Source organism: Muscardinus avellanarius, assembly GCF_963383645.1.
Source record: "Muscardinus avellanarius genome assembly, chromosome: 15".
In the NCBI taxonomy this organism is placed as follows: domain Eukaryota; kingdom Metazoa; phylum Chordata; class Mammalia; order Rodentia; family Gliridae; genus Muscardinus; species Muscardinus avellanarius.
This window is the reverse complement of record NC_137801.1, coordinates 32,625,360-32,645,037: the sequence shown is the minus strand read 5'-3', so window position 1 is coordinate 32,645,037 and position 19,678 is coordinate 32,625,360. Positions and strand designations below refer to the sequence as shown.

Below are 19,678 nucleotides of genomic sequence, written 5' to 3'. Positions count from 1 at the left end.
CTCTCTTATTCTACTCATTTAGTTTTTGTTCAGTTTTTGACATTTATTCTAAGCATCTCCTCATCTGCGAAGCTTTTTCTAATCTCATCAGCTCAAGACAGGCTAAGGCACACACACACCTCCTTACAGCATCTTAGGCATTACTGCTAGCACAGTGCCTCCTATTATAGCACTTACCAAACTACCATAGTGGTCCACGTTCAAGCTCTGGACTCCTCCAGCTAGGGACTGTGCCTTGTTCATCTTTGTATGTGTAGCTCTAATGCAGCACTTGACATACAGCCAAAACTCAGATATTCATGTTGAATAAATGAACCCAGATATCTACACTCTTGCTTTTGCTAAAGCAGCATTCAGTACTTTGGGCAGAAAAGGCAGAAGCATAAGAGAATAAGGCAAGATGCAGTCAACACTTGCAATCATAGCTAATTAATGCTTGTTTGGGTCAGGCCCTGTTCTGAACCTGATATAAAAATTCACTCATTTCCTTATAAAGCACCCTCCTACCTTCACTACAGATGAGGTAACTGAGCCATAGGGAGACTGGAGCGATTTGCACAAGACCACACAAGTACAAAGCAGCAGAGCCCGCTCCAGAACATTTGTGCTAGAGAGGAAAGGAACTAAAGCGCCCCTAGAGCCAGATAGCTAGGGGTGCCCCCTCGAGCCTGCTGATGGGGCAGCAGGAGCTCAATTACCATGGTCATTAAATCTGGAAGTACTGAAGACAGAATGGTCATAAACTCTATGCAGCCCTGTGTTGGACAGGCTTTCAAAACCACATACATTCCCAAGAGTACGCCTACTCATACAGGACGACCACTGACTTGCAAATCCTAACACCCTATTATGGGACCTCAAAAGTTGAATAAGGAGAAAATGTGATCTTATGTGTCTAGCATTTTTCCCTTTTGCCAGAAATAGGTATCATTAGTGATAAAGTTCCTTTAACCAAACTGTGAATTAAATCAAGTAGCTATGATATGGAAGATATGGAGAATTGGTTTTTCTTCCTAAAAAATGTGTTAATTTTTTTAAAATTTGTTCTCGCCTTTCCTTGAATATCTATAAGCTTTAGTCTTTCACAGAAGAATTTGATACTTAAAGCCGGGTGTGGTGGCGTACACTTGTAACTCCAGCATTCAGGAGGCTGAGACCAGAGGATTGCGGTTCGCGGACAGCCTCAGCTACTTAGTGAGGCCCTCTGCAACTCAGTGAGACCCTGCTTCAAAATAAAGAATAAAAAAATAGGGCTGGGGGTGGAGCTCAGAGGTCGAATGCCCCTGGTTTTCATCCCCAGACCCTCAAAAAAAAAAAAAAAAAAAGAATTTGATACTTATAAAACCCTCTTTCAAAAAACTTTCTCTTGATATTTTTTAAGCTTGTTATTTTTTAGAGTATAGAAATCAGCCTTGATTCTTTGGTAATGATGACTGAGTATAGTGTCTGTGCCCACAATTGATAAGAAAGAAAAGCCTTGCTTTTTCCTTCCTTGTCCTTAAAATAATTTAATTATATCTTCTAGGAATTTATTTGACTAATATCTTGAAAACAGAAGAAGGCAACCCTGAGGTCCTAAAAAGACATGGAAAAGAGCTCATAAACTTTAGCAAAAGGAGGAAAGTAGCAGAAATAACAGGAGAGATCCAGCAGTACCAAAATCAGCCTTATTGTTTACGAGTAGAATCAGATATCAAAGTAAGTTGAATTATTTGAGGATACATATTTCTAATTAAGTTTATAAAATGCATGATGAAAGCTAGGTTTCTTTTATAGAAGAGAAAAAAATTTTAAATAAGATAAAAAAATTCAAGTTTTATTTATTTGCATTTATCCTAGAGGTTCTTTGAAAACTTGAATCCAATGGGAAATAGCATGGAGAAGGAATTTACAGATTATCTTTTCAACAAATCCCTAGAAATAGAACCACGGAACCCTAAGCCTCTCCCGAGATTTGTAAGTACTCAGACATCTGCATTTCTTTTCCTCTTTACTCTTTCGCAGTTATCTGTATCTGTTGATGTCACGATTACCATATAGATTACATAGATTAGCTTTCTATAGAGATGTTTAGAGATTAAGTGCATGTATGACATTTATTTATTTATTTATTTGTTTATTTATTTATGTATTCATTGCTGTACTGGTGGTTGAACCCAGGGGCAATCTACGTCTGAGCTCACTCTCAGCCTTACTATTTATTCTTTATTTTGAAACAGGGTCTCACTAAGTAGCTGAGACAGGACATGAACCTGTGATCCTCCTGTCTCAGCTTCCGAAGTACTGGGATTACAAGCATGAGCCACCAACCCCAGCTCATGTGTGACATTTAAAAGTAATGAAAAAAATACTTACTAAATATTCCTAGTAACATCCCACTTGGTTCCAAATAAGTGAACCTTAATATTAGTTTGAATAAATTCCTTATGTGATAAATGATAAAATTTAGAAAATGTTTAAATTATTTTGGGTTTTAATAAAAATATTATTCAGGATTTATTCTGTGGACTGGAAATTTAATGAATTTCTACTAATTCACTTTGTGTGTGTGTGTGTGTGTGTGTGTGTGTGTGTGTGTGTGTGTGTGTGTGTGTGTGTTTTGGGTACTGAGGGTGGAACCTGGGGGCTTTCTGCATCCAGGCTATATTCCCAGGGTCTATTTGGAAACAGGGTCTGACTAAGTTGCTGAAAACCTCACTAAGTAGCTGAGGCTGGCTCATTTATATTTATGTAAGACTCCTTTTTGTTTGTACAGGGGATTGAACCCAGGGACATTCTACCTCTGAGCTATATCCCCAGCCCTATTTTATTCTTTATTTTGAAACAGGGTTTCACTAAGTTGCAGAGAGCCTCACAAATTGCTAAGTCTGGCCACAAACCTGCAATTCTCCTGTCTCAGCTTCCCAAGTATTGGAATTACAAGTTTGTACCACTACGCCCAGCTTGAGACTGTTTTAAAGTTATGATTTCTTAGAACTTTTAGCCATAAATTATTAGCCATAGAAATAATAAAGTTTAGCCAGGCGTGGTGGCACATGCTTGTAATATCCGTGCTTCGGAGGCTAAGACAGAAAGATCGCACAGGTTTGTAGCCAGCCTCAGCTACTTAGTAGTGAGGCTCCCAGTAACTTAGTGAGACCCTGTTTCCAAATAAAATATAAAATAGGTCTGGGAGTATAGCCCAGAGGTAGAAAAGCCCCTGGGTTCCACCCCCAGTAGTACCACCAATAATAATAATAATAATAATAATAATAATAATAATAATAATAATAATAATTTTAGCTAAAGACAATGTCAATAGTTCCATTATATTGTATTATTATCAGTGCCCGGCCAGATTTATATACAATATCCTCACCTCACTAATCTGAATATATTCTCTCATTCATACGAAAGTCCAAAAGCAGGAAGTAAATATAAATGGTTTCTAAGTGATCAAGAAAAATTTCTTGTGTCTGTGAACACAGAATTTATCTATAGCCTATGCAGTTGCCTCAGAGGCAAAACTTTCAAGCCATTATTAATACAGCATTTAATAAAATGAATTTAAGACATCAAATTGAAAATATGTATCTAGTCTGCTCCACTCAGGCACACTGATGATTCTCTACAAGGTAAATGTCATAAAATTAACATACAAAGAACACAAGCCAGGAATGGTAGCATACACCTGTAATTCCAGTACTTGTGAGGCTGAGACAGAAAGATCCCAGATTTTAGGCCTCAGCAACTTGGTGAGGCCTTGTTTGAGAATAAAAAAATAAAAAGGGCGCTGGGCATGGTGGTGCACGCTTGTAATCCCCACACTTGGGAGGCGGAGACAGGAGGATCGCGCAGGTTCAAAGCCAGCCGCGCTGGCTTAAGAGACCCTGTTTCCAAATAAAAATATAAAAATGGGTCTGGGAGTGTAGCCTGGATTAGAAGGGCTTCCAGGAACCCCAGTACCACCAAAATAATAATAATAATAATAATAATAATAATAATAATAATAATAATAATAATAATACAAATAAAAAAATAAAAAGGGCTGGGAGTGTAGCTTGGAGATAGAATGCCCCTGGATTTAATTTTCTAGTAAATATATATATATATATATATATATATATATATATATATATATATATATATTTAAAATTAACATACACACAGATGAAAACTCAGGCAACTTCCTGCATTTGTAAATAGCTTAAATGGTCCTAATGGCATCCCTATAGTATAGCATAGTAAGTTATTGTAATTTATCCTGCCTTCCCTGAAAGGATCAAAATTAACTTTTTCACCAGTAGTCTATGTAAAAAGCCAGGAAAATAGACAATATATTTTAGAAAAATTTACACCCCAAAGTATTAAAATAACAAATATTCTGGTATTTATCTAATTGACTGTCTTAGCTCAAAACTCACAGAAACACATTTGCTAACAATTCAAATAACCCAAAGCTTCAGTGAAATGGGATGGTAATGCTTTAATTTGAATTCTTTGATATGAATCATTATATAGTTTCCTTGTTGATGATTTATGGGTTTTCTAGCTTAATTTAGTTGAATTTTATCAGGCACATGTAGAAGAACCTTCCTTTCTAGTATGGTGTTGTAAGTACTGTGTTTCTTTTGATATATCTACAGCCAAAAAAATATAGCTATCCCCTAAAATCTCCTGGTGTTCGTCCATCAAACCCAAGACCAGGTACCATGAGGCATCCCACACCTCTGCAGCAGGAGCCAAGGAAAATTAGTTATAGTAGGATCCCTGAAAGTGAAACGGAAAGTACAGCATCTGCACCAAATTCTCCAAGAACACCGCTAACACCTCCTCCTGCTTCTGGTGCTTCCAGTACCACAGATGTTTGCAGCGTGTTTGATTCTGATCATTCAAGCCCTTTTCATTCAAGTAGGTGCAAAAATTTTAAGTGCTTAAAAGAACTCATTAGTATTATGTGTGCTAGAAGTAAAAAAGAAACTGATTTTTGTATATATGTATGAACTTGTACACAAATGAACTACTACTTCAGAAGATACCAGTACAAAGATAAACAAACCTTATCCAAAACTCCAGCAACTTAAAATGCTTTTAAAATCTGCTGGAATAGCTTACTTAAAAACTTATCATACTTTACTATAAAGGTTGGTGGTAAAATAACAAAACTTCATTTTGAGCATTCCAAATACATCTATCAAGAAGAAACAAAATTCATTTTTAAAATATGCAAGAAATGTCAGTCCTACATATTCAAGGTAACCTCCAGAATTATTATATTTGAATACTGCCCAAGGTATACCATCCCCTCCCCCATCAGATTTTGGTACCTTCTAATTTTCAGTGTATCAAATTCAAACGCCTACCTGCCCCTGCCTCAACCTCTCCATGGCATGCAGGTCTGCTGGCACCCTGAATGTGCTTTTTAGCACACACACAGGCTACATATTATTGCTTGTCCTTCTCTTATTTATAGACCAACACTGCCCAACAAAAATAAGAGAGTGACATGTGTAACTCTAAGTGCCTACTAGCCACATTGGAAAAACCAAATAAGCAGAATTAGTTTTAATGAGATACTGGACTTCATATATAAAAATATCTTCTTTCCAACATCAAATCAATATAAAACTTTGTTATTGAGACATTTTTACCTTTCATTTGTTATTGTTGTAAATTCTTAAAATCCAGCATTTTACACTTATAACACATCTCAATTCAGACGAGCCACAGATGTTCCATGATCACATGTGGCTGCCAAACTGTATAGCTTGAGTCTAGCCCTTTGAAAAAGCTACCTTTTAAATCTGAATCATCACTAATTGTCTTATCTATTTTATAAGCTTTAAAGCTCTTTTAAGAACATAACACCTGGCTGGGCGTGGTGGCGCATGCTTGTAATCCCTGCGCTTGGGAGGCAGAGACAGGAGGATCACACAGGTTCGAAGCCAGCCACGCGCTGGTTTAGGAGACCCTGTTTCCAAATAAAAATGTAAAAATAGGTCTTGGGAGTGTAGCCTGGAGGTAGAAGGGCTTCCAGGAACCCCAGTACCACCAAAAAAAAAAAAAAAATATATATATATATATATATTAGGTCTGGGAGTGTAGCCCAGAGGTAGGAACCCCAGTACCAACAAAAAAAAAAGAAGAACATAACACCTTTTTTCATTGTTTATTATTAAGTCAAAATTTGAGTCTAATTGCCCATAACTCTTTCATGACTATTTCTAAATAGTCTTCCCATTAACTGTCTTAGCCCAAAAATTGACTTAAAAAACAGTCTCGGCTAGCCGGGTGTGGTGGCACACGCTTGTAACCCCTGCGCTTGGGAAGCGGAGACAGGAGGATCGCGCTAGTTCAGAGCCAGCCTCGCTGGCTTATGAGACCCTGTTTCCAAATTAAAAAATAGGTCTGGGAGTGTAGCCCGAGTGTATAAGAGCTTCCAGGAACCCCAGTACCACCAAAAAGGAAAAAGAAAAAACAGTCTCGCCTAAAGCCGGGCATGGTGGTGCACGCTTGTAATCCCAGCATTTGGGAGGCTGAGACAGGAGGATCACAGTTTGTGGACAGCCTCAGCTACTTAGTGAGGCCCTTTGCAGCAGTGAGACCCTGTTTCATAATAAATAATAATAAATAGGGCTGGGGCTGTAGCTCAGAGGTAGAATGCCTCTAGGTTCCATCTTCAGTACCATGGGGAGCAGGGTATCAGCTAGAAACAAACTTTAAATAATTCTTTAGAGAGATGCTATTTTGAGATCCAGTCCCAAATTGTATTTGTTTTCCTATAGCATACATATATCCGTAGCTATTCAGTAAGTTTTTTATTGTCTTTGTATCATCTAAAGTATATTTGTCTTAAGAATACTGCCTCTTGGCTCTATTTAACAACTGAGGATCATGTATCAAATAAATGAATTACTGAAGCCACATGAAAGCCACCAGTTACAAATTCTACTTCTCTTAGTTTAAAGTCACTAAAAATAGAAGTGAAAAAATAGGCAACAAGCATATTAAGTTTCTCTGCCAGTATTAAATCTTTAAATGATTTGTCAAACGGAGAAGCAGCCATTCCAGAATGCGTTGCTTTGGGTCAGTGCTTTGTTATGTGTAACAATGGAACAGCTGGACAAATGGAGAAAACATTGTTCCAGAAGTTAGGCTTTGAAATCTTAGTATGGAGGGTTTTCTTAATTTCTCTTTCCTTATGACAAAGGAAACGCCTATTACTACTCCCTATGTTCTTAGTAGAAACTGAAAATAACTGATTTTGAAATCAAATAATCCAGCATACTATAGAAGCACACACATGCACTCAATCCCTTACTCAGAGTTTATCAGTAGCCTATATATAGTAAAGGTACTCACCAGTTTTTTGATTCCAGTTCTGCTTAACAGATCTGCTACTGCTGTGGGGATCATCAGAGTCTTCAATTTGCTACCCACTGCATTGCCATCAGGCTAAATACCTACTTGTTTCCCTCCACCTGGCAGGAAAAGAGCTGCCTGACTGCATTTGCGTCATGTGAGCACATTCCACTCTGTACAGAGCAGCAGGAAGTCCCATTGCTTACATTTTCAAAGGCAAATTTTGACTAAAATTTTTTACCTAGTACATCAAAAATATTGTTTGATTATAATGGAAACTCTTCTTTTTGCCACTTACAATTTTCCCCCAAATCATCTACTTTTAAGCCAATAATTCTTTCAGCCAGTGTCTTGCATATCTTAATCCTTATACATCTTCTCTATGAATGCTTGAGTTTTACTGAAAGAAGAAAAATAATGAATAGCACAAAGAGCATCATCGTTAAATGTGACAAAAACATAAATGCTATAGAAGTCTACAGAAAGACGACCTCAGAATTGGCAAGAATGGTCATTGAAAGCTGTGGTAAAGACAGGCAGGGAAGGACACTGGGCGACTTCAGTGCTGTCCCGGGGACCCTGACACTCAGCACTCTGCTCTGCACCTTGCACTTGCCAGCTCTACCTTTGAGGTAGAGAGCCTGGTTCTGAAGGTGGCTGGAAGAGAGGAGAAATCACTGGCTTACTGCTTTATTCTGCTGCTATAGCAAAAGGGGAACGATGAAATATCCTTGTTACCTTCCTGTTTGAAGTTTGCCTGGCCTTAAAAGGTAGCCAAAGGTCTGGCCTGGTCTGTGTGCCAGAGATGAGCTCTATCATTAAGGGAAGCTTTGGCAAGAAGAAAGGTAGATTGCAAACATTTCAGGCTAGAATGCAAGGCTCTTCGTAGAAGACTGTTGTAGGTGATAAGTGTGTCATCTCAAATACATTTGTGCTAAGCAGACTTTTGTGATTTCAAGATTTTATCTATCATTTATATCATTCTTTTTCCTTATAGGAAAAGGCTTCTTTGTCAAGAATGACTTCTTTAAAAACTGGGGCATATCTCCAATACTGGTTTCAACTTGACTGTGTAATACAGTGCTCTAGGGAGCTTAAAAAAGTAGATAGGCCTAGCCCATGTTAGACTGGCAGCTGTGCATCAGTACTTTTTTTTTTTTTTTTTTACTTTCTTAGGGATTCTATTGGTCTGTTTTCTGGGATTTTTACTTATGAGTTATTAATACTACTTTTTAAAATAATTGTATTTAACTTTTAAGTCATCATCAATCAATTTATTCAATATGTAACGGGTAAGGATTTCTAGCATATATTTCTTGATTAGAGCATGTAAAAGAAATTCTAGAAATTTATGCCTGGCTCAGTGGAGCACACCTGTAATCCTAGTACTCCGGAGTCTGAGACAGGAGGATCACTGTTCCAGGTCAGATTCAGCAACTTAATAAGACTCTGTCCCAAAATAAAAAATTTCAAGAAGGCCTGGAGTATACCTCAGAGGTGAAAAACCCCTAAGTTCAAACTCTAGAATCACAAAAGAAGAAAAAAATATATAGTATTTTCCAGGCAGCAAGACCAAGCAATTAGTTTAACTAACAGTGGGTGTGGTGGTGCACACTCATAATCACAGTACTTGGGAGGCTGAAACAGGAAGATTGCAGGCTCAAGGGCAGCCTCAGCAACACAGCGAGACTCAGCAACTTAGGGAGGCCCTGTTTGAAAACAGAAAAATGAAAAAAGGGATGAGGTTGTGGCTCAGAGTTAGAATGCCTATGGGTTTAATCCCCAGTAACACACACACACACACACACACACACACACACACACACACACACTCATACATGCACACGCACACACAGTAAGAAAGCAAAAAAGTGCCTCAAGTTTACCAAAAGCATGAATCTAGGCCTGGGCATACAAGATCAAAGACAAGTTTACATCTGTGTACACAAGTGTATATGCATATGTATAGTTATTTCAGAAACACCACAGTCTGTAGCAATCATAGCTTTGTGTTTTTATTTTATTCCTATATTATACTAAATATATTAACATATTATTGAGGTTTATCTCTAGGAGATGTATTTATTTCCTTTTCAAGAAAAGAGAAATAAGTAGGTAAACAACAGAGCTGCATATCCCCTTAGTCAGTTTGTCTGTCTGTCTGTCTCTCTCTCTCTCTCTTTTTTTTTTTTTTTTGGTGTGGGGGGGCACTGGGGATTGAATCCAGAGGCATTCTACCTCCAAGCTATACTCCCAGCCCAATTTTATTTCTTATTTGGAAACAGGGTTTCGCTAGGTTAATGAGTTAATGCTGAGGTTGTCCTTGAACCTGTGGTCCTCCTGTCTCAGCCTCCCAAGGGCTGTGATTACAATTGTGCACTGCTACGCCTAGCTTCCCCTTAGTCTCTATTTTGTCAACTTAGCAAGACCTTGTTTCAAACTAAGTAAAATAGGCTGGGTTCAGCCTCCAGTAGCCAAATATATATTATTTATTTAATTTCGCTTTTTATAAAGTGCTGGGAATTGAACCCAGAGCCTTACACATGCTAGGCAAGTGCCGTGCCACTGAGCTTCATCCCCAGCTCAACCACGAATCTTCTAAAAGATAATCTATTAGAATAAGCTGGACTAATAAATAATCATGTGTTCTGAATAATTATCAGTATATATAAAAAGGATCTATCAGGAAAGATTATTTGAATTTGGTGCTGCTTGGAAAATATATGACCGCTCTTCAAATTAAAAAGTGTCATTGCCAGGTGTGTTAGCACACAGGAAATGCCAGTACTTGAGAGGCTGAGACAAGAGGCTCACAGGTTCCTCACAGGTTCAAGGCCCAGAGCACACAGTAGACTCTGTTCAAAACAAAAAGTAGGGCTGGGAGTATCTATCAGAGGAAGAGAGCCCCTGGATTCAATTCCCAGTACCACCACCAACGACAACAAAAAGGTAGTAATCAAGTTACCTGAATCTAGAATGTAAAATGGTCCTCATCCTGACCAAAACTAACCTTTTCCAGTGTTTCAAATTGAGTTATTGCATATACTGCAAAAATAAAAAATGAAAGGGAAGTATGGATTTTTAGTAATCAATTCCATCTAGTGAATTGATTCCTATAAAGGGATTGTTTCGGTCTCTTGGATATCATCTGTTCCATGTGTTGGTAATATGCGGCAGTGTAACAGAAATAACCACACTGATTTAGCCCAGTGTCGGTTACATAAGCTTTTGTCTCAGTTTTCCTATTTTAATGGTCTTGGGGCTTTGGCTTTTGATATTCTTTTTGTTAAGTAGTAATATTGTTGAAATTAGACCTGCTAAATATATCAGAGACTTTCCTATATGAAGTATATTTAAGTACCAAATGTTTATTGGATTCCTAAAGTGTTTATGAACACAGAAGAAAAAAGCTCTTTAACTCTCAAGTGTGTTTTAATATCCAAAGCTCTAATAATTTTATAATGAGAATATATGCCCCAAGAACGTTTTTCAAAAAAATATAATAGTATTAGTAAAAAGCTCCCTTTTATTTTTCAATTTACAAAAAAATATTATTTCTTCTTTCACAATTTTGAATTTATACAGTAATCTTTAGTAAATGACATTTTGGAAGTCCTGCTAAATTTTTCACTTGAATTGGGTCTATACATTTTTAAAAGTCTTCCAATTATATAGGGTAGTTTAATCTTCTCACAAATGTTTTTCACTTAATTACTATAACATCAAGTAATAAATCTAAAAGATCAAAATTTCTAGCACATTAATTCAATTTAATTTTTCTTCTTAAAAGTAAATAGTAATGAGCTTTTACTAAAAACTGTTACAGCATTCTTTAAAGCTAGAATGACAAGAATAACATTTTCATCATAAATTTTTACAGATGAGTTGAATATATCAATGAAAGAAAAAAAATCTACTTTTTCTTGTTTCCTTTCACAGGCAGCGATACCGTCTTTATCCAGGTTACACTGCCCCATGGCCCAAGTTAGTATATTTGGTTTAAGACTCATAATTCTCGCTTTGGCTTTAAAAATCAAACCGAGCGTCACCTTCCTGCTAAAACTCTCCCCGGGTCTGGCAGCATTGATACCTGCTTGCACCATCTTAGAAGTGAGGCCTTCACTTGTGCTATCCTTTGATCATAAATGGTTTGCTTAAATTATATACTTTACATGCTTTTTGTGAAACTTTTTTTTCTTTTAAAAATACATTAAATGAGTGGCTTCCACATTTAACTATTTCTCTTTTCCAACTATAGAATTCTAAATATATTTTAATGCTCAACTTTGAAAAAAGAAGCAAGAGCATGCATGCGCGTATGGGAATGCTGGCAGCTATCTGCAGCGTCTTGAGTCTAAATACACTAGCCTGGTCACAGCATAGACTAGGCAAATAACTGCTTTTGACTTCAGAAGGACTGTCTTATCATTGTAACTATTTAAATTATAAATATTTATCACAGATAAACAAAATTAATATCCATTTTAGCTGTTTGCTTTCAATTTTAAAGTAAACTAACAATTCACTAAATCCCACTATTTTGATTATTTTAAGCTAATAGATTAACATTTTTGCTCTTTTATACAAATGATTTCAAAATATATACAATAAAATATTTGTAAGGTAAATTAACTAGTTAACTTTAGTCTCTTAAAAAGTAGGTGATAAAATGTTGATCATTTGAATTATATCAGTACACAAAGTACCTTTAAGTTCTATAATTGACAAAAGCTTAATGCTCTGAGGAATAAAAAGAACCTACCAAAAGAACCTACCAAATATGATTTTGAATGATTGTTTAGTATTTTCATTATCTTTTTTATAGTGTTTATAAACTTGCTAACAACTCCCCTAAGTGTTGTCTTTCAGTCATTTATTTATGGTGCCATTACACGCTTGTCACCACAAATGCTTATAAGATAGGTGGGAATTAGAAATTATACTTATCTTTTTTTTGTGCCAACTCACCAACTTATTCCTAAATTGTGTTCACAAGATTTTAGTATGATTTCTGCTTTCATTATCAGGGCTGCCCTAATAATTTTGAATGGCTTCCTCACAATTTAAGTTTTTATACTGGGTATGATGCGCCTAATTTTTCTTACACACTAAGGAGAGCCTGTGCCCGAGCACAGTGAGGAGCGCTTTCCCCCTTCCCCACCCCAGGCACCAGGGTCCTTCCCCTGAATCCTTTAAAAGAGTTTCTCAGGAGAGACATTGAGAATGGTTAAGATCAGAAACTATTCTCAGGGATTATCCAGTAAGATCAGAAATTCTAAGCTAATAAAGTAAGAGGGGAAAAAATGAACCCATCAGAAAGTTTGACAAAAATTGCCACTCCAAAGGTTTTCAAATTACCATTCCAACAGAAATATGAGGATCAGACCCAATTAAAAATTCCAGTATTGTATTAACAGTGGTAACGTTATTTCATCCAAGAAGCAAATAACAATATCTTAGGCCATTTTTTTCTAAAAGTCTGCTAAGAAATTACTGCATGTTTTTATAGCAGTTTGCTTTAACAAATTGAATATTAGTAGGTATCAGTTTATTAAACTGCTTTTGATACTTCTACACATTTAATAAATATAAGCAGTTTCTAGCTAAGCCTTTTCCATATTCATAAGTAGACTAAAATTCCCATAATTAAAAAAAATGTAACATCCTACAGGATCTGCTTCAGTATCATCTATAAGTTTAACTAAGGGCACTGATGAAGTGCCTGTCCCCCCTCCTGTTCCTCCACGAAGACGACCAGAATCGGCCCCGGCGGAATCTTCGCCATCTAAGGTAAAGTAGAAAATCTTATTGGAAATTGGAACTATGAGTTACCTTCTACTCCAGTACTTATTTCTAGTTTTTATTTCTCACTGGGATAGGTTAACATTTCAGATGTTTGGATTTACTAGTTTGATAAAGATTAAATGTTGATTTAGCATGCAGAATGTTTATTTCTTTTCTTCTAAAAGAAGTGGTTCTGTTATGTTTGCAAAACCCTTGTAAACCTAAAGTTTTTAATCTATAAAGTTAGAGTAATTTAACCTCGGGCAGTTCTTTAAAAGTGCATTCTCAGAAACAGAAAAAGTAAGGGAGAAGGAAAGAGGTCTGAAGCTGTGTGTGAGGAACATAAGTAAAACTGGGTCTTATTAGCGTATGCTCAAAGGTACTTATCTGAGCCCTTAAGAGGGTAATGTTGGGCTTCTAAATGGGGTTTTCATGAAAATTCTGGGTTAGAAAAGATCCATAAGGCTCATAATAGACTTTCCCCCTACTTGTTTAAATTTCTCTTTTTATTTATTTTGCTAACTTTTAACTTCATTCATTCTTAAGTTGTTCAAAACACAGAGCACATGAATAAATTAAGATACTGCAGAATTTCATGAAATATTAATATAGTAAATTTAAAGTTAAAAATTAATGGATAATTTATGCTAAGTCAGAAATTATAATACATGGTGTGGTAGGCAAGCAGCAAACAAAAATAATTGGAGAACAAAAGGTAAAAACTCAACATTGGTGAGATTTTTTTTTCTATGAATTAACAGAATCTCTCACTTAAAATATCTGGCCAAATTCCCTGTTCTACATCTAGTATTCTATCAATAGCATGTTTAAAATCCCAGCTTAATTCTTAATATATTCATGGTACTACATAAGTTATTAATAAATGTGTTTTGTTCTTTTTTCATTTGTTAGATTATGTCTAAGCACTTGGACAGTCCCCCAGCCATTCCTCCTAGGCAACCCACATCAAAAGCCTATTCACCTCGATACTCAATATCAGACCGGACCTCTATATCAGACCCTCCCGAAAGCCCTCCCTTATTACCACCACGAGAACCTGTGAGGACACCTGATGTTTTCTCAAGCTCACCACTACATCTCCAGCCTCCCCCTTTGGGCAAAAAAAGTGATCACGGCAATGCCTTCTTTCCAAACAGCCCTTCCCCCTTTACACCCCCCCCTCCTCAAACCCCTTCTCCTCACGGCACAAGAAGGCATCTGCCATCACCACCATTGACGCAAGATGTGGACCTCCATTCCATTGCTGGGCCGCCTATTCCTCCACGACAAAGCACTTCTCAACATATCCCTAAACTCCCTCCAAAAACTTACAAAAGGGAGCACACACACCCATCCATGCACAGAGATGGACCACCACTATTGGAGAATGCCCATTCTTCCTGAGTTCCTTTGCACCGGATTTCCTAGCCCCAGATCCATTGCTGGCAATGGATGCACTGAATGTGCCAGCACTGAGGAGTTAAAATGAGAACTCCAAACACTAATGACTCTCCTTCAAGATGCAGTATGAGACAATGGATTGTAACCTAGGCATAATTATGAAATGATATGCTATTCTAGTTTAGAATATGGAAGACTGATCTAGAGGAATTGGACAACTGATTGCACCTGAAAATCAAGTGAAGGGACTTCCTGGCCATAGGTGAGAGTCCTCGTTCTGTGAAGTGGTCTTGATCATTAAGGGATGGAAACAGTCTAGTGTCCAGCAGGCCCACAAGATGACAGTTTTTGTAATTCAAAAGATTATGCACTTTTAAAAAAAATCTTAAACAGGGATCTTACTGTCCTCCTTTGTTTTCCTTTGCTTTACTCTTCTACTTTAGACTATTTTCTTAAAAATCATTCAAAGGACTGTGAGGAAAGGCTGTGGTACCTGACCTTGTTGAAATCAAGGCCCAGCACTGTACTACAGTCCTGTTTACAGATTATTACAGTGAATCGAATGGGTACCGAGGCTTCACCAAAGAGGTACTTTTTGTTGTCGTTGTTGTTTTAAGAATAATTATACCAATCTTAAGAAAACTCCCCACCTCCTCCCTCCCCCAAACACACACAGAAATTGTGGTGGTGTTGCCTTCAAACAAGAGAAGTTTCGTGTCATCAACCTTATGGAAGAACTTTTTTAAAAATGTAACTGTCAAGTATACTATTTACACTTAGGAGACTGTTAATCTATGCTAGATTGTCATTTCCCCCTTCTCCCACAAAGGTTTACTGGTGACCCATGTCCTGGCTCGTAGCTGTCCCTCTAACCATGCTATGGAAATGCAGGCACTCGGTGTGAAATGGAGCACTTGCTGGGACCACTGACACCATTCATGTTTTACTACTAAGTCGAGTAATCAGCATATGTAGAATTACCTTGCATTGCCTAAATCATGTGTATATAGTGAGTGTTATATAATATACCCGGCAGGTCTGTTTTAATTTAATTGAATAAAGATACAAATACTTTGTTTGGCTGGCATATATTAAATTATTATATGGAGAAAATGGTCGATTCTTATTTCTTTCAGTTGAAAAATGCACACACACAAACACTAAGCATAAAAGCACGTATTGTGGTACGCTTTGGATTCTATTTCTGGATATATGTATTAATCTTAAAGAAAGATCTAAAATTGCAGTCTGGCATGTAGGAAAATATTGGGTTAGAATAAAGTGGATATCTTTTAAGCAGAACTTTGTAGGTTTTTTAATTTCCTAAGCAACATGTATACTGTTTGTTAAGGTTTATATTGCACATTCTACCTTGCTTAATTGAGGTCTTCTTTGTCGGAACTGTTCATAATAGAACATTACCTGCATCATTAATATCATAATATGGATTGTTCATTAGGTCTATGTACTGCTCTTCTGAGTCTAACAAATACTGTGATGAAATGCATGCAACTGTTGAAGATAGAAAAGCTTTGTTAATCTCACAAGAATGTCTGAAATGTGCAACGCCCCATCCTTACTCATCGGTTCGTCAGTATCTGCATGTGTCCTCTGAACAATGAAGCAACATTTCAGCATTTCTGTTCACCACACCATTAGAGACATTTCTAAAAGTGCTGTACCATGGTGAAAACCTAGTACTTTGAAAATTTCCTGTGATATTTATTAGACATTGAATGTCCATCATGAAATCATACAGTATATAGTCTTTTCAGACCGAAAGTATGTTTATTGCATCATCAGCAGTCCATCCTGTCATGTCCCTTCTTATTTATTTGTTAGGAGTTGAATCTTTTTTGTTTAATATTTATTCTTATTATGGTAGCCATTTTTTTCTTGGTAAAATGTCTCCACTTTTAAGTGTGCTTACAAAATTAATTTCAAATTCCCTTTTGGATGCAGAATATCCACAAGACCATCCATTCAACAAATATTTATCTAAAGCCTACTTACTAATGCTGCTACAATTAATTATAATACACATTCCAGAATCTCCCATGCTTTTTCACTGGGCCAGCCTAATTTCTTTAAGATTCCCCATTTCTCTTTTTAATATCCTGTCCCTAATCCAAATGAAAACCCAAGGAAAGTCACATTGGAGCTCATTCACTATGTCTGGCTAGTATGTCAGCCTTTAATAAGGTGGCGACCCTCTTCAACCTTCCTGACCCTGTCAAGAGGAGAAACTCAGATTTGGAGTTCTAATCATATTTCTCTCAAAGTTCTACCCCGTGGTTCTAGGAGACCACTTCACTGTGCAACCATTTTATATGCATTGTGGCCAGAAGATACTTTTATTCTACAATGTAACATTTGGGTAAAAATATTTTCTGCAGTGGTAACTGATTAGAAAACTCCAGTTGGATGCTCCTAGGTGGAGGTGAGAAAACTCTCCTTACCTTCTTATGTGAGACATTAACTAGAAGACAAATGTATCCTTAGTAGTAACTGAAATATATTTAATCAGGGACAAGGAGCAGTGGAAGAAGATAAAAACACATTATTACAGAACTACTCTTCGAATCCAGGACATTACAAGGCAGTCCATACCGCACGACTGTTTGTTAGCCGTGTCCCTGTTTCATTACCTTTGGGTTACAAAATGAAGGGAATACTTCAAGGCTGGATGTACTTAATAGGTTCATAACCAAGATAACAGAAGGGAAGCTTTTCACATTAAGCACTTTTTAGAACAAATAAAAAGTATGTTTCTAAATTTATTGAAAGATTATTTACTCTTCCCAGTTCTCCAAATGTATTTTAAGACTACGAATGGCCAGGAAATATACAAACAAAACTTAATTTTAAAAGTCAGATTCAGTAAAGGTATTTGGATATCAGATTATATGTTTAGTGGGTTACTTTTCTCTTAACTCGGGATGTTTTAAGGCTCCCAAGTTGAGCGACAAGCGTGCTGTACTACCCCAGGCAACACAACGGTCTAGTGAATACGTACTATTTCAGTTGGCGGTTTTATTATGATTCTAAATTCAATTTAATTTCTTCATAAATCAGAATTACCTTTTAGAAACCAAAATTAGTTGGTATTTATCATCATAATCTTGTTGATATTTTCAAGGTTTAGCTTCAATCTTATTCCAATGTTCATTTTTAAAATATGACAGCCTAAATTCAGGGTTTTTAGTGGTGTTGAAAAACATGGGGGAAAGTTGACCCAACTTACTAATGTACATATTGAGGAAATCCTTTTATTCCTTCAGATCCAGAAATAATTTAACGATTTCTTATCCTGCTGCTGTGGGTAGGTTTACTTAATCTTTTGATCTCTTGTGTGACTATTGTACAAGTGTAGATCCTATAGTATTGCACATTAATCTTTACCAGTAAATATGCATCATGGGGTTAATAATGATTTTGCTGGAAAATTAGGCAGTCAAAATATAAGGGAAAGTGATGGCTATTCAATATTTTTTCTCTTTTGAAACATCTCATGACTAACTTTTAAAATCATTGCATAATACATTACATATGAGCCAATGAAATATTCTGAGCTCTAGTTAAGAAGCATGAAGTCTATATGATAAATCTGAAAAAAGCACTTGTAAATTCTTTTGTAAATTTCATGCCTTATTTTTCATTTTTGACACCGTAAAGTGCATTTTCTGTCAACTGTGAGCAAATTTTCCCTTTTGCCTTTAATGAAAATAGTGCATTAAGTAGCCAATTGCTGCAAAATTATAAAGCAAGTTAGCTCTAGGTGGGTCACATTGGACTACCACTCAAGGAATCAAATGCAGAAGAGGTGGGAGTTACACGTGGTGTGACTTAAAGAGACGCACCTGTGCCAGATGCATGCCACTTTCAGTAGCTGCCAAATGTGCCTTTAATTAAGAACATCTCTAATTTTTTTCTTCAGATCAAGTCAGCATTGGGGGCGGGGGGTACTAGGGCAGGGGACTTTGGGGTACAAATATCTGGTGAAACCACCAGAGAATTTGTTTGTCAAAGTGACATGTATAATTTTAGTTGAGACGTGTCTGTGTATATATATGTGTATTTGCCTTTGTTTAGTAGCACGGTTATTTGCTAAAATAATTGTCAAAAAATGCTCTGTCAGTCTTTGATGTAAGAACAAAGTGTGGTCTATACATCTAATACGGCCTTTGTACCTAACCCTGTTCGTAGGTAATCTTTGTACTCTGTGTGCAGCAGTATTCGGTTTGCGTTTAAAGTGAAAATAATGGCTGTTATTTTTCTGGCATTACTAAGATAAATCGAAAAATAATAAAGAAAAATGCCTTACATAGCCCACAAGTGTATTATTTTGCACGTATTTATTTCAGGAGGGCAGTACTTTTTAAAGTCATTAGTCATGGTTGACTTAGCTTATGTTTTCTATACAGAAATAATTGGCATTTTATTGTGATTGGGGCACTTTTTCCTGTAACAAGTTATTATAAAGGGATGAAAGATGTTCCACGTTTCCTTCAGTGTCAGATCCTCTGACTGTAGGGAGTGGGAGGCCCTAAAGATGAAAATTAGTGAAGTGGCCTCGGTTGTACCTGAATGAAAATTCAGGCCTTTGTATTCCTAAGAGGAGTTTCAGGATACCACAGCTCCCTGCCAGGCAGCTCTAGCTGAGACCTGCTGGAAGGAGGCAGCTTGACTTCACAATTCCTTCAAGGTTTGGCATGAAAAAAATCAGGATTTAAGGTTGTAACTAAACTTTACAAATAGGTCATTCAAGGTGAGCTATAAAATGTAGAAACTGATAAGTCCTTAGAGATCCAAGCCATGGTCTGAAAACAGGCAAGGGAAGAATGGACAAGTGGCTTCGCCAGCGCCCCGCGCTGGCAGTGAGAGCCCACCCACTAGGTGCTACTTTCAGGAATACCTAAGATTCACTGGTGGTTTTCTTTTTCCTGGTTAAAAGACATTAAGTTATTGATTTTTATAAATTAATTTGATTGATCACCATAAAATCCAAGCTTTAAGTATATTCTACATAATAGCCGTAGGTAAGTAGTGTTAACACAGATTGGGATAAGCCTTGCTCCTACAGTGTTGCTTTTGCGCTTTCACTAGGGGATCGGCTCTTTTACTTGTTTTATTCATGTTGGGTCATCACAGA

General features: G+C 36.8%; 1 protein-coding gene across 2 annotated transcripts in view; it reads left to right on the top strand.

The window, feature by feature from the left end:
* SOS1 (SOS Ras/Rac guanine nucleotide exchange factor 1) overlaps positions 1-14,529 on the top strand; it is a gene marked incomplete at both ends in the record, with an annotated part of 118,765 nt that extends 104,236 nt beyond the window's left edge. The window contains 6 exons of one of the 2 annotated variants that reach the window (XM_080711182.1): positions 1,526-1,698; positions 1,840-1,956; positions 4,626-4,894; positions 11,285-11,325; positions 13,013-13,131; positions 14,038-14,529. In XM_080711182.1, coding sequence (XP_080567308.1) covers positions 1,526-1,698; positions 1,840-1,956; positions 4,626-4,894; positions 11,285-11,325; positions 13,013-13,131; positions 14,038-14,529 — 1,211 coding nt within the window. The remainder of the gene's footprint in view (positions 1-1,525; positions 1,699-1,839; positions 1,957-4,625; positions 4,895-11,284; positions 11,326-13,012; positions 13,132-14,037) is intronic. The other variant, XM_080711183.1, reaches the window with a different exon arrangement.
* Between the last annotated feature and the right edge of the window lie 5,149 nt (positions 14,530-19,678).